Genomic DNA, 15204 nt, shown 5'->3' with positions numbered 1-15204 from the left:
CATGGTCATGAGACACAAGAGTCCCTTTGTCCTTCCCAGTTCCAAGACTGTCACTTTTTAGTGACCTCCTTTCCTAGCCAAGACTGTTGCTGAGGTTCATTTGAATCCGATCTTAACCTAGCTCAGTGATGACAGGTCTGTGTTTGGGGTGGAAGGGATGGGTACAGAGTGTGATTTATTCCTGTCTCCCAGACCCGTAGTCCTGGCACTGAATTCCAGCCCCTGTGGAGATGGCCTTGGAAATGAATGGAAGGCCAAGACATTTTGCTGCTGTTGATATTTAATTTTCAAATGTTCCTTTTGAAATATCTGTTGATACTTTAGAAAGTCTGGGCTTTTCTTAACCATTCTAGAAAAAACATCCAGATACATTTAGAGTAGATAAAAGTATCTGCTTATAGCTCAAATAACTCTTGTTATTAAAAATATGTATGACCTTTAGACAATTCTGGAGTTGATAATGAGGAATATTTGTGTATTATTTTAAAATAAAACCAAGTAAAGGAAACTCCTTGGATTAAAATTGGGTAAAAAATAGAATCTTCAAAATGAGGCTTTCGCTTTGCTTGATTAACATGCTTTTCTAATGATTTAGGCATCGGCGCTAGCCCATATGTGATGAACTGCAATGTTACCATAGATTCTCAAGACTTGGCTCTGGGAAAAGAGATCGCTAGCGCCATTCGGGGCTCAAATGTGAATGGATTGAAGGGCGTCCAAACGATGGCTTTTCCTCACGAAGGGAAAATTGAGATAGCTTGCAATGTAGAGAGTTTTGAAGATCAAGAAGTTACAGAAACCTCAGAAGGCTCTCAATACATGGCTTACAGTGTCCTTGGGGACCATTTTTATTATGTATCTCCTCATTACATAGAAGCTCAAGTTAAAAAATTGGCAAGTGATCGGGGAATTGGTACTACAGGGAGAGCATTAATTGGATTTACACCCCAAGAGTGCAAGAACTGTGCTGAATATGCTATTAAGGAAGGTATCGGGGAGTTCTGGAAGATACGCAGAGGCATTTTCATGTGATCCAATCTAAGGCTTCATTGAAATTGTAAGGAAAAAGTATCAGCCATTACAGAGTTTTCTTTTGGCCAGTGAAGACGAGTGGAAGATCCAAGAGCTTGGTTCCAGCTGTGAATTGGAAAACTGGAAGCATTCTCTGTCCAGTGACAACAACAGATGTTTATAGATTGTCCATAATCGCCTTATGATATTTCTAGTCGTCATTAAAACTTCGTGAAATCCTCTTCTGTATCAAGTTCATGCACTTGCATGTACTAGAAGCCCTCCTGAATCAGCTGGGTAAAATGGCCATCGTTGCCAAATCGTCTTTAATTATCATGAAATAAACTAAAAAACGGACTCAATTTATTTGGTTTTCCTGACCTCTCTATTCCAGAGTCCTGTATTCAACTCTCATTTTTTAAGTAATCATTTTTTTAATGTGCACTTTTAAAAATCAAGTACTAAGTAACTAAAAAATGGGGAGAATTATAAAATAAAATTACTCTTTCGAAGCATGATTGTTCTTTTCTGCCTTGTTTGGGATGACCCACTGTTCGTTCTGGAGATAACTCCAAAAAGCCAGATTTGTCTAATTTTTTTATGTTTATGTGGGAAAGTGGAATGATGGTGTTGGGCGTGACTTCAAGGGGTTGTATTTATCCTTTTTGGAATTTAAATGGGAAGTCTGAAGGTTTAGGGGATTTATTGCTCTTGAGCAAAAAGAAGGGTTTTGGTGGAAGAATTTTATTTGAAAGAAATCAAAATAGGTTGCCTCTTTGTGAACTAAAAGAAGCCACCACTTGCTGGTTCTGGCAATTTTATGTAAATCCTTAGCGCTTATAATTCTTTGGTACAAGGTGCTTTCCGTTCGTAAAGCACAAAGAAATGAATTTTTCCATAGATTTTGTTTAGCAAGAAAGATTATGGTCTTGTTTAATAAGAGCACATAATGTGAATTTATTTTAAGTAATAAAAATAAAAAAGAGGTTGAACTCAGTCTTTTTATAGGATCCAGTAATCTATCCTAATATATTTTTTTGACTTACATTTGACTCTTGACTGTGATTGCATTAATTGTGTTTCAGAATTATGCTTTTTTTTGGGTGTTTTCTTTTTGCTGTTAATATAAATACAACAAAGATGGAGAAATGATGGAACCAGGTGTGGTTTTCAGGTGTAAGGAAGTTTAGTTGCTGTGATGAAGAGAGCAGATGCTCTCCAGGTAGACCCAGTGAGTCTGGGAGAGCTGAGAAGCAGTCATGCCTCGTTTTTCTCTTGCTTTGGCAGAGGCCATGTGGCCTAGTAGGACAAGCGCTGGACAGTGGATTCTGGCTTGGGTTCTGGTCCTTGCTCTTACCTTCCCCGTAGGCATAGTTTCATTGCCTATAAAATAGGGAAAAGAGTTCCCACTCAGATTGTGTTCTAGGGGATAAATGGAAGTACTTTGTAAGCTGTAATGTAAAAATGAAATATATTAACACTCTTTCCAGATCTCTTCTAGAGCTTTGCTTCAGTTTTGGTCATCAATATTAAACACATGAGAGAGGGTACAAGCACAGGTTGTCACTGAGTCATTTGGGGTTGTAGTAGGAGTTGATTCATTTGCCACTTACCTGGATTAACCTCTCCAGATTCGTATCACTGCATTCTAGACTGCCAGTTTTGAGCAAGGCCTATACACAACCAAACATCTATTTAATGGGTGTACAGAGTTTCAGTTTTTGAAGGTGAAAAAATAATTCTGGAGGTGGATAGTGGTGATGGTTGTACAATAATATGAATACTTAATGCCACTGAACTACACACTTAAAAATGGTTAAAATGGTAAATTTTATGTATATTTTACCACAATTAATTACTAAAAATTATATATTAATTTCATAAAAATTTTAAAAAACACAAAAAACAAACATCTGAATAAGACAATTTCACTAAGCCCACACTATCTAAATAAAATTTTGTCAAATTTCTAATATCCATTAAAGTGTACAAACATATAAGATCTGTTTTTTCCTTTTTAATCTATTATGATGGACTTGGGCACTACATGTGAGGCCTAGTTAATGGTTTAAAATGGAGTTGATTAAATTTGGCATTTGATCCAGCTGTCTATTTAAGACAATAATTTACTATTTTTGTTATAAACAATTTTCAAAACCAGCGCAACCTCACATCTTACCACTTGTTCATATTCTAATTTCGCTGTTTTTTCTATTGTCTTTCTCTCTTCCCCTTCTCCCTTGCTCCACCATGGTTCTTTAGAAAATCTGAAACAGCTGTAAGTTGCTGAAGGTTTATCCTTTGGACGGATGTGGCATCATCAGCTCTCTCTATGTATGAGCTGGCAGAAGTAGCCGGGATGGATCTATAACAATAAGGATTACCAAATTGGGTTGAGAAAAATCTGACCAAACAAACTAACAAATACCCTGATTCATATTAACCTTTTCTCATATTACTCTCTTAGAAACAGACCAACACTTTGTGCAAATGTTTCTGCAGTATTTTTTCCATCGGACCTCAAAGTGGACATTGTATGGAATGTGGCTTCATAGCTTGTTTAACCCCCATCTCCTGCCAGATGACTTTGCCCATGACTTGTGCCAATTGTAAATGGGACAAAATCGATGTGGACAAATAGAGTTTACATTTTGTTAACTCTTTAGTGTTTTTTACTCTACCCCACTTTAAACTTCAAGTTTTAGTTTCTTAGAAGAGGGACAAGGAAAGCAAAAAGCTAGGCTGTGAGGTGATAAGGGCTTTTGTTGTTGGTGCGGCGGGGGCTGTCATTTGTTTCCAACCTGAACCTGGGCTTGACTCCACAAGTTAAAATGTCTTTAACATAAGGGGGAGGGACGGGCTAAGTAAAATATAACTGTAAAATAAGACAAAATGGGGGGTGATATTTTCATTCCTCAACATAATGAAAAGCCTTGCTCTGTAATTGGTTTGTACCGTCTTGGAAGTGGCGTCCATGGACCACAAAAGACCACTCTATGAGAGATCTGCAAGGAATTTATCATTCCCTCTGGCTGAGCCAAAGCAGGCTTGATATACAGTTTTGTTTAGTATAAATATTCTCATGTTACTGTTTACTCTGTGGGGATATGAGGATCTCACTGACAGGGTACGTGCTCCACTGCCTTGCTTTTAAAAGGCATTTTATTTGACTCTTTTGTTTGTACTTGCCCAGAAACTTCAGAGAATGGCCCAGGAACTTGTTTGATAAGCATCCAGACCATGCTCCCGGAGTATGTCGCGCTTGGGGGTTCGAAAAGCTTATTGTTTTAAGCAGGCCCGCACATGGCTTCGAAGGAGCCCATTTTTCATAGGTAAGAACAGTTAGGCCGCTAACAGCAATCCCTTAGAGCGCTCCTCTAAGGTACAAGGAAAGGTGCTGGTGAAGCGTGGCTCTGGTTGAACTCAGCCTGACGTTGGATTACTCTGTCACTTCTTTTGCCCATTTTGCAGTATTTTGCGGCTAATTAGTTTGTCGTGAGTTACGATGAGCGACAGAGACCTAAACATGGGATGAATTTCTCTTTCTAAATGTGTAGTGCGCGCATGGTCCAGCTTTTGTCTCTCAGCCCCACGCCAACCCTCACCTCTGCTGCTTTATGCCACCAGGACTGTGCCGTTAGGCTCCGCCTCTCAGGGGAGCTGGACAGGGCGGCTGCAGGGCTGAAGGAGGAGAGGGGCTTTTGCTGTTTCAAGTTGCTTCCCGTTTCGGGCAGCCCCACCACAGCAGTGGCTCTTGACCTGACAGTGGCTCTTGGTTCCAGGCTCCAGCTTTTTTCTCCTGTCACTTTGAGAACTGGCCTCGATGTCCGCTCAGAAGCGCCGGCAGTGGCTGAGCCCCGGCTCTGCGAGGCCTCTCTAGGCTTCTAGACTCTGAGAACCCTGCCCCCTCCCTTTGTTCCTCCAGCCTTGGGGCGTAGTGCTTCCTGCAGTTTTTTTTATCTCTGGGCACCACGTTCTCTCCTAGCTCTTTTGGTTCTCCAACAACTGTTGACCAAATTTTCAACGTGATTTCTTTTGAAATACTTGGTGTGGTTTCTGTCTTCCTGACTAGATCCTGTCAGAAATAAACCTATCAACAGACCAAATGGAAGGAAAGGAGAAAAAGGCAGAAAATATTCATTATTCATTAGGATGATTGTTGATGATTACTTGCCTTTTCTTCTCGTTCGCATTGTATTCTCTGAATTTCATTGTTTTCTTATCGTCACGTTCTGTGTTCCCTTTGACAGTCTTGCTATTCTTTCATCTAATAGGGAGTCTGAGTGTTGAATTGGGGTAAGGATTGGAAATATCATGGTAAATCATTGGATGGAGTTTTCCAGTGAATGTCTTTCATGTAGTAGCTTAGTCCACCATTAAAAATGTAGACTAATATAATTTTAAAAATTAAAAGTCAGGACTTCCCTCGTGGCTCAGCGGTTAAGAATCTGCCTGCCAACGAAGGGGACATGGGTTCGAGCCCTGGTCCGGGGAGATCCAACATGCCACGGAGCAACTAAACCCGTGCGCCACAACTTCTGAGCCTGCACTCTAGAGCCCGTGAACCACAACTACTGAGCCTGCGTGCCACAACTACCGAAGCCTGCGCGCCTAGAGCTGGTGCTCTGCAACAGAGAAGCCACCACAATGAGAAGCCTGCACACAGCAACGAAGAGTAACCCCCGCTTGCTGCAACTAGAAAAAGCCTGCACGCAGCGACAGAGATCCAACGCAGCCAAAGATAAACAAATAAATTAATTCATTTAAAAAAAAAAAGAAAAGAAAATTAAAGTCTTTTCAATCTTTTAATAGTTGTATGTCTTTCCTTTCATGCCATCTTCACCTGCCAGGTAGATGATGCTTTTTAGCTGGCGGTAGACTCCTAGCCAAACATCTTTCCCAAGCCTTTTATGTACCATCCTATTAACTTTTTTTTAGGAAACCCCATCTGCAACCAGTTACTGTTTCCTAACTTCTTAGGTACCTCTATCTTCATGAAGACCAACTGCTTTGGGAAAAGTAATCATTATGATTGATGTAGTCTAGCAATGACCAAGCGTTATAAAATTATATTGTTTCTAGTAAGTATAAAGAATTTTTGGTAATTGATAAGTATTATTCTGTCTACCCTACAATTGTGTTTAGTAGTTCACCTTCCTTCATGATATCCACTCCACTATTTCACAAGGATAAAAGCAAGATGAAAGAGCGAGATACAGAAGGAAGTCTTCAGTGAACCCTTTTAGCATCATTAATCGTGGCTACCTTTCATTGAATTCCAACTAAGTGTCAAGTACTATTATGTGATTTTCACAACAACCCTTTGGAGTAGATGACTGTAAAGAAATAAAATTCCCCAAGTTCTTTTTAGCCCACTGGGTCAGTCAGGAGCTTCCTCCCACCATATCCCATATTCTGTAGATTTATACTGCTCTAACCCTAAACAATGCCCTTGGACCCACATCCTCAGGACTTCAGGCCTCTCCTCCTAGACCTGGTCAGCATTTGCCTCTAGTTTCTTGTGATCTAGTGAGAAATTGTACATCCAGTTGGTTGAACATCCCCTTCCATGGCAGTTCCATAGGATGGCCCACCTCAGAATCCTGAAACTTCTTCCAGACTGTACTTCTGTACTCTTTTCTCATTTAAAATCTCTTTGAGATCTGTCTTTTACACAATTATCGTATACTGAATTCTTGCCCATTTATTCCTTCCTGTACCTGGAAGATCCATCAGCGTCTAGTTTCATAGCTTCCTCCCCTGGACTGTCAGTGTCTCCTCTGCAGGACTGATTCAGGGCTGCTAAGCACAGCCGTGCCTCAACAAGTGAGGAAGTGGAGGACGAATCGCCGCATCCCCAGATTTCTCCCAGATGAATTTCTGCGGATTGAGCCACAAAACTTGCTACAATTAATTGGGAGATTCCTGGAATCACTCTCACAGTCCTGAAAGAGCCACGATGTCTGTAGGACCCAGAATGGTCCCCGTCACTGTTTAAGTCAGGGAAGAATATTGCCACCAGATGGTGCCAAAACTGCAGCTAGCACCAGGGCACATCTGGATTGTGCAGTCAATACCCCAGAACTCCTGGCTGGCAGACCGCCGAGAGTCACTTGGGTTATTTGTTCTACTCTGAATTCACATCCCCACATTTCATGCAGTTATGTTTTTTGGGCTTGATTTGTTGAGTTGTGGCAGGGCTTTAATTGATCTCTTGTTTGGCTTGCTGGCTAGACTGTAAAGTCTCTGAGGATAAGGCTTCATCCACTAATATTTATTGAGCACCTACTGTATTTTAGTGGGGCAGATTTACCACAATGCTAATGAAACTTAAGCTACAAGTGCCCTCACTTGTGTGAAGTCCCTGTGAAGCCTGGGACAGGCCCTGGTAATAAGCTCATAGTGTTGTATGATTTTGTAAAACTTGCAAACATAAGATATTTTAGCCACAATTTGTTGAAACTGCTGTATATTCCCAATTATACTTTATTAAACTTCTCCTCATGACAGGTGGTATTGGAGTGGCCAGGGTCGGCCTCGTGGACTTACAGCCTGTGCAGTAGCACGGGGTCCTGTGCTTGTCCAGTGCTCTGCTGTCACTGAAATTCTGAATAATTTTCCATTTGCACTGAGCCCCACAAATTATGTAGCTGGTTCTGGGAGTGGCCATGGGCATTTTTGGACCCAGTTAAAGGGAGGTTGAGTTGGGGATAATTAGGATTTAGTGCGATATATTTATGTGGTTCATAGTCACTTCCATGCGTAAAGTTACTGCCAACTCTCCCAGTGGGGGAATGGCTTCCAGGAATACTCCTCTCTCCCACTGCGATGGCTTACCCAGTGTTGTGACACACAAAGCAGGACCAAAAGGTTGTCACAGATGAATATGTCTTCTGGTACCCAGCACCAGAAATGCATAAGTTGTGGAGGAAAAACAAAAAACTGAGGCTCAGAGAGGTTAAGTAACTTCCTTAAGGTCGTACAGCTGCTAAGTTGCAGGACCAGGTTTCCATTTAGTCTGTCCTTTCTAAAGTTTGTGCTTTTTACCCATTGCTCTCTAATTTCTGGAGCAATGAGTCATTTCCTCGGAAACATCTTCTGAGACCACTAGGTTAGGTTATAGACTTCGTAATGCCTGTCCTTTCTTTCAAAGCCCACATCACAATAATTGAATTACTAAAGTAAATGTCATCATTATGCTTCACCTTCCATGGAGGAAGCCGTCTGTTTTGTTTACGGCATAGGGGCTCAGCATGTATAGTCAGTGAATTAGATCCTTTAGGTCTACTAATTTTCAGAGGTACCTTTGAGCAGCTTCTTGCTTCAAACACTTTTTCTCGCCTTTCCTCCTCTCCCCACCCCAGGTGGAGGTGGTGGAGGGGGTCCTGGGAACCACAAAACATTAGGCTCAGAGTTAACACCAGAGAGTGTTGGGATGGTGCAGTTGGTAATGGAGAGGTGTTATCATTTACTCATTCTCACCTTCATGTGGCTGCCTGATACCCATTCTAGGTACCAGACACCCATTTCTAAGGGGGCGGGGGTGCTGGTCACATGTCATAAATGTATCTGTTTCATTGTTTTTATATTTTCGTAAACTGAGGCATCTTAAAATGGGGGAACACCTGTATCCAATTTTCCCCAGAATATACAACTGAGTTCTCTTATACTCCTCATTTCAGATGAGGTTTTCTGATGACACCATCTGGGAAATGTCACTTTGATTAAAGTAAATATGCAGCATAGTTAACACTGGGAGCCTATGTGAATTTCCCTAAGTAGCCACATCTTACAGAAGCAGAAGGCAGCTGGCCCTTTGGGTTGGGAGAACTTAAGAGTGTTGTATTCCACGCTTTGGTGTCAGCCGAATGGCAGTGTGTGGCCAACTGAGCTCTGAAGGGTCTTGTATATTTTTCTTTTCTTACCATTGGGCATTTTTTTTTCTTTTTCAGTTTATTTTGTCACTAAGAAAAAAATATATAAAAATAAAAAACTGAGCTTTATGATTGCCAAGTTTTTCTTCCAAACTAAGAAAAGAAACCAGTTGTTGAAAAATATGATGAATGGCATCCTTTGTTTTATTTTCAGTTCAGCACATGAGGGCACTGCTGTTGGAATGAGGCCAGATTCCCCAGGCAGTAGGGAGCCTTGGGCTGAAAGGAGACCTAGCGATTTTGTGGGGAGGGGGTCAGGTTGGTGTGTCAGGATTTCCTCTCAGCTCTCGCAAACATCTCTTTGCTTTCTCACGTGCCCACCCCTCCTATCTTTCAGTCATTCTTTGTGTTTTCAGCACTTTCTACTGACCAGGATATTGTCTGTTTTTAAGGAAACACCACTGGTACAATGTGGGTCTTTCAGCCTTTAAGTTGTGGTTTTTGCACTTCCACAGCTACTGACTTATTTGACTGTGGGGTCATGTATGGTTGAGGGCAGTAGTCAGTTTTTAATGTGTAAGCAAACCCTGCGATCGTTAACATTATTCCTCCTTTATTGTTGTCTTGTCACCAAGTGGTTTGGGAGAGCCAAGGAGCAGAGTCTAAGTTCTTGGCCTGCAAGTCAACCTCAGAGTAGTCCTCTTCGGATCTTCCTCTGCCACCTGCCCACATGCTGGAATTAAGGGGAAGGGCTGGGTAGGAAGGACCACACTTTACTCTCAGGGCGGCAAGGGAAATGTCTCAGATGCCTTCAAAACATCCACATGTTCCTAAGAAATTAAATCTAAAATTGCTCTGTGGATTTGGGTAAACCATAACTCAGCAGAACCTGTAGCATTTCCCCAATTCAGAAGTCCCCTCTGGAAACTGTGTGTACCTTGGCTGGCATATTTAACTCATCTGTTCTAAATTTTGTTTGCAAGCGTGTTCTCCTCCCTAGACTGTGAGCTCTTTGAGACTGTTTTATTCACATTGGTAATACCAGTGCCTGGCGTGAGAAAAACTTTGTTGAATGAATTAATGGACAAATAACTGAATTCAGAACACTGGAGGTGGGTCAGAACTAGTCAACTCTTTAGGCATAGATGGCTTAATCATTCATCATCAGACCTGAGGTTTTGTTGCATGAAGTTGAGTTACATTGAGGCGTTGCATTTAAGGGAAGGAACCGTTTGGAACTTCCGGGGAACAGAAAGTTTGGCTCAGCTTATGTGTGAAGCTGGGGAAACAGGGTGGAGACACCAAAATTCTTCATGAAGACAGGCAATAAAGTGACTCCAGAATGCAAACACCTGACTCTGACTTCCCATGGAAAGATCAGCAGAGGGCAAAGTGTTAGTCTGAGTGCCTCCCACCTCTCCGTATTGTACTGTCTCCCACTCTTAGATTCAGACCGTCTCTTAAATGCCCTGTGATCCACTTGTACACTCTTTAAACAAAAATGATGCCAGGTTCTGTTCTGTGGTTACCAGATTGGAGCTTTTCTCTCCCTGCTTCATTCAGTTAATTGAGCTGTGCTGGAAGGTTCAGTAATTTATTCTATGGAGTCTTTCTGTGCAAACAACCACAGGCTGAGGGAAGGAGACTTAGCTAAATCTCTCAAACACTTGAAATGCAGAATTCATGTTTTGGAAAACACCAGTGAGTCAGTGTCCTCAAATGTCATCAATAAAAGACAGTCTCCATCATCAGCGTTTCATTCTCAACTGAGCTCAGAGTTGCCTCCTCTTACTGCTTTTTACGTGTTTGCAGTATCTCATTCTTTCCTTGATTCTGGATTTTCACACCATATGGCCACATCTTTAAGTCATTTTTCAGCTGCTCTATTAAATAGTAAAATGAGATTCAGAACAGATTTCTTTGATTTTAAAATAGCATTTTGAGTTTGTGACTTTTTTGTAAATAAAAAAAGAAGTAAAGCCCTCAAAAGCATGAAATTTCAGGTATTCCTACCCAGACAGTGGAAGATGTAGCTTTTTACTTACTTAGACTAAATAGATGTTTATCTTGTGGAATTTCAACTGCAGTATAAATTGATTCATTCATCCTGCATATTGAAATTCATTTCTACTTAAATAAGATTTAGCCTCCACTGTTGCTAATGAACGTAGATTGAAAATGAAATTGAAAGTATATCTTTTATAGCTATTCAATATCATATTTCTCATTAAAAATGATTACTATAGCTTATGAGCAAACATACTACCTATCAATAATGCTCTATTGCTATAATTGTGGTTGTGATTCTAATATTTAATAAAATAAAATGTAGGATTTGTTTATATTTTACTTTTTTTCTGGAATATTTAGTGTCAGTTTCATGAGAAGCTGCAAAGGAGAGAGTATTACTGCTCACATTTAGATCTCACCAGTGTAGAGTTGATCCAGGTGGCTTAAAGCATTGAGTCCTACAGTTTAATACAGTTTACTTTTTAAAGGATTAGACATTTAAAAGGCTATTAAATATTTACTGCTTGTTTTCTGAGCCAGAAGGGGCATTTTGGGGTAAACAGATTGGTTTTCTTTTGTTTTTTTAAAGAATAGCACTTAAAGAAAGAAAATTGCTACATGAACAAATTTTGTAATATGAGTAAATTTGCCATTGATCCAGACTTTAGCAGCAGGGACTGTGTCAATCACAATTAATCAGCTTATGAGTATGTGATCTGAAATCTTCAATTACCCGTTAAAATCTAGGCATCGACTTGAAGAAGTGACTGACCTAGAGCTGATTGTTTAAAGTTAAAACCAAGTGCACTCAACATCCAGAAGGTCAATAGTCTCTTAATTGTAATCCAATGAAGTCAGTTTTAGGTAGTATACAATTTGTGAGTTTTATAAATACAGTTCACATATTTTTACTCCGATGATGATATTATTTGCTGGGGAAAGATGCTTCTGTTAGGGATGAGTCCACTGAATGAGAATATTTTGTTTACTACTGATATTTTTTTAGTCATTATTTAATATGATACATAGGAAAGTAGCAATTTGGAGCAGCCATTCTAAATAATTCAGGTACAATTATGCTTTTTCTGAATTATTTGGTATATTCATTGTTTTTATTGTCACCGTGATGAACTTACACCAAATTTTAAATGACAGTAACCAAAAAGTAAAAAATTATTTTTAATCCTGTTTAAAATGTTAAAAATCACAGTCACTTCATATGTTCTATTGTGTCTTTTTTATAGCATAAATCTCTGGAAGACATAGAAGATATCACCCAACATGTAGTGTACCATTTCTAGAATGTAAAGATTGTCTTTAATAAGCTACAATTCAGAGGGCTGCATGTTTTCCACAAAGCAAAAATCACCTCTCAGCATTTACTAAGCACCTAAAAGTTATTGGTGGTAGAAAATCATATAGACACGGTGCTTTTTCCTAAAAGCTTGAAATTAAGAGAGACAGAACTCAAACAAGTAAAAAGAGGATGAATGACAGTGTGCTATAGACAGATCAGAGGGACAAGCATTCCCCAAACTCTGCATTGTCATTTTCAGCCTGAAAGTGAGCACAGAGATCCCCTCCTTGAAGGAAATCCCACAGTGGGTTTGGAAGAGGTGCCAGTCTATTGGTGCTTTCAGGTCATTACCTGGCGGGAGGCAGCTTATTCTTCTCAGAAAAGAATTTATTCAATAACTATTTATTGAGGATCTTCTGTGCGTCAGGCAGTGTTTGTTCTAGGAGATAGAGCTGTGAATGAGACAAGGCCCCTGCCCTCAGGGAACTTGCTTTCTAGTGATAGTCTACAAATAAGCAAGTAAATAGAAAAGCTGTCATATGATGCTAATTACTACATAGAAATAAAAAGCAGAATACGGAGGATGTGAGGGTCTAGGGTGTGTTTGCATTTTTGTAAGATGGCCTATTTGATAGACGCCTTTTGAGCTGAGATAGGGCAGAAAGAACACAGTGTACTTGTATGGAAGAAAGGCAAGGCAGTAGGACAGCTGGAATAAACCAGACAAAACCCTCCTGTCTAGTTACCTTGTACTGAGTGATCATGTTTGACACAGCATCACAAGTGGGGAAGAGACAACTTGCAAGAGTATTCAGGTCAAAGGGTCCCTGATTCTCCAGTAAATACCATTCTAGAAAAATAATTTTGCCCTCTACTATTTATTGAATGCCTGTGTGGCAGGTGTTGGGTTGGGCATTTTGCAACAGTCCAAGTTGAAATTTTTCTTTAGGCACACTTGAAAATATAAAAAATTTATGGGAAAATAAAAATTTGCCAGCTCCCACCTTTTCTACCAGTCTGTACTCAAACAGATAATATTAATGAGATTAATATCCATTACTATTCATCTGGAATTATACATTTTTTAGGGCATCTGTATTTTCAGTGATGAAGTTTAGGGATTTCTATCCATCCAAGACATGTCAGGTGGGGTACTGATTCATTTGAACATCAGTGTATGGAAAAGTGATCTTCAACTGGGATGATTAGCGATGCAGATTTTCCTCTTCATGTCGCTCCTTTCTGTAAGGTTTTGGCCCTACACTTTGAACTAACCTTGCAGAGAAAAAAACAGTGATAGCAAAGTGAAGTGCACATATAATGAGTATCTGTTAAAATAATAGCTCTGGAAAGAAACTGAAGTTTAATGCAACACAGGAATTTTCTCTACTTCTTTAGCAGATTCACATTACAGCTGGTTTTAGGTCTTGGCCCAAGTGGTTGTGTGTTCTTGATGTCAGTGCCATATGTTTAGGGGGAAATATCACTCCAATAGCCATTTAGACCCTCTCTTCATTCATGTGTGCTCTGCATTTATTTTAATACTGGATTCTGCTTTTTTAAAATGAAAAGGTCTAGATCAAAAATTGGCTTAGAGTTTTAACTGTCTTTGTAATCAAATCATGGTTAGCTTTGAAGAATGGATAAGCTTTTGTGGTAAAGATTCACAAGGGCAAAATGACTGTATAAATGTACTTTACCAAACTTCAAAAATACTTATCCCTTCCTTTGTTCTCTAGTTTTTGGTAATTTTATTATTTTTTAAATGGACGATGAACATTCATATATGTTTTATGTTTCTGTCAGTTGCTTCTCAAGTAAATATCCCCCTCCTCAATCTATTCCCAGGCAACTTGCATTAACCCCCAGAGGGTTTCTATGGAAAACCAGACAAGAACTATGCCTTGGGTTATATGTCCTTTATTCCTATCTCACCTAATTTATTATTATTTTTCAACCTCATGTGTTATTTACATTTCCAACAGTCTTGTTATGTTTCTGAGGGAACTTTGGACAGAGAGATACTTGCAGGCGGTTTGAGGTGTTAATTTCACATGTACAAGTATGGCGATTAGGATCAAGGCCTGTCTCCAGTAAGAGAAAGGAACTTGAGTCCTCTTGCAGGGAGATGAAGAAAGCCTCATTTCATCACTTTCCCAGGGTCTCCTCTGGCCATTGTGTGATTCCAGAAGCATTTTGAGGTCACTGTGTTTGTGTGTGTGCCCCTGAATCCATCCATTAAATACAAATCAAAGAATTCTAAATTTAATAACATATTTGAGAGTACAATGAGAATCTAGAGAGAGAAAAAAAGATGTCTTCCTTAGTTTAACCAGAATTGATGATTAAATTACTTGTGCTTGGTACTAGGATATTTGAAAATTTAAGAAACAGTCCACATGGTTTTTGTCTAGGATCTAGCTTTGGATACAAAGTATGCACATATGGAGTAATTAGAGAGCAATTTGAAGCAGTACATGGACACAAGAAGGAGATAAATCTCTATGCTGGGTATAAATGGTCTGTAGAAATAAGAAATCATCAGAGGAAATTCAATCAGTTTTTCAGGAAACATAAATTATTGAGAAGGGTGAGAATATTGAAGAATGAGATAACATAAGCAAGAGCACAGAAATAGGAAATAAACGGTACCTAAATGGGCTGTTGGTAGGCATGTATGCAGTCAACACTGAAGGTCTAGAAAGTCCCGGGCCTTGGTTTTTGCCCTCAAGGAGCTCATAGTCAGCAGGGAGAAGAGTATGCAAGCCACCTAATATAGCAACAGTAAGTGAGAATAGATGGTAAGAGTAAAAAATCCTGTGCTACTGGAGGGAGTCTGGGCAGGCTTCTTGAAGAAGGAGGTAAAGTTTGAAGAACGGGACAGGCACTTTCAACAAAAGGAATACCAGATTTGGTTGGATAGACGTGATCTCTAGTGAGAAACAATCTTCCATGCACTTTAAAATCTAGTATCAATTATTTCTAAATTTAACGAAAGACCTACTACTTTGT

The 15204-nt window shown here is 39.7% G+C and overlaps 1 protein-coding gene across 7 annotated transcripts in view; it reads left to right on the top strand.

Moving 5' to 3' along the window:
• Nucleotides 1–15204, top strand: part of FTCDNL1 (formiminotransferase cyclodeaminase N-terminal like) — a 129482-nt gene that overhangs the window by 37659 nt on the left and 76619 nt on the right. For 3 of the 7 annotated variants that reach the window (XM_059927330.1, XM_059927328.1, XM_059927329.1), the window contains one exon: nt 596–1618. The exons of 2 other annotated variants lie outside the window; for them this stretch is intronic. In XM_059927330.1, the coding sequence (XP_059783313.1) occupies nt 596–1032 (437 nt within the window). In that variant the 3' untranslated portion in view covers nt 1033–1618. Of the gene's footprint in view, nt 1–595; nt 1619–5425; nt 5742–15204 lie in introns of those variants that run through there. 2 more of the 7 variants (XM_059927333.1, XM_059927332.1) reach the window with 2 other exon arrangements.

This window comes from Balaenoptera ricei, chromosome 7 (assembly GCF_028023285.1).
Source record: "Balaenoptera ricei isolate mBalRic1 chromosome 7, mBalRic1.hap2, whole genome shotgun sequence".
Classification (NCBI taxonomy): domain Eukaryota; kingdom Metazoa; phylum Chordata; class Mammalia; order Artiodactyla; family Balaenopteridae; genus Balaenoptera; species Balaenoptera ricei.
Note: the sequence above shows the minus strand (reverse complement) of the source record. Positions and strands in the feature narration are given on the sequence as shown.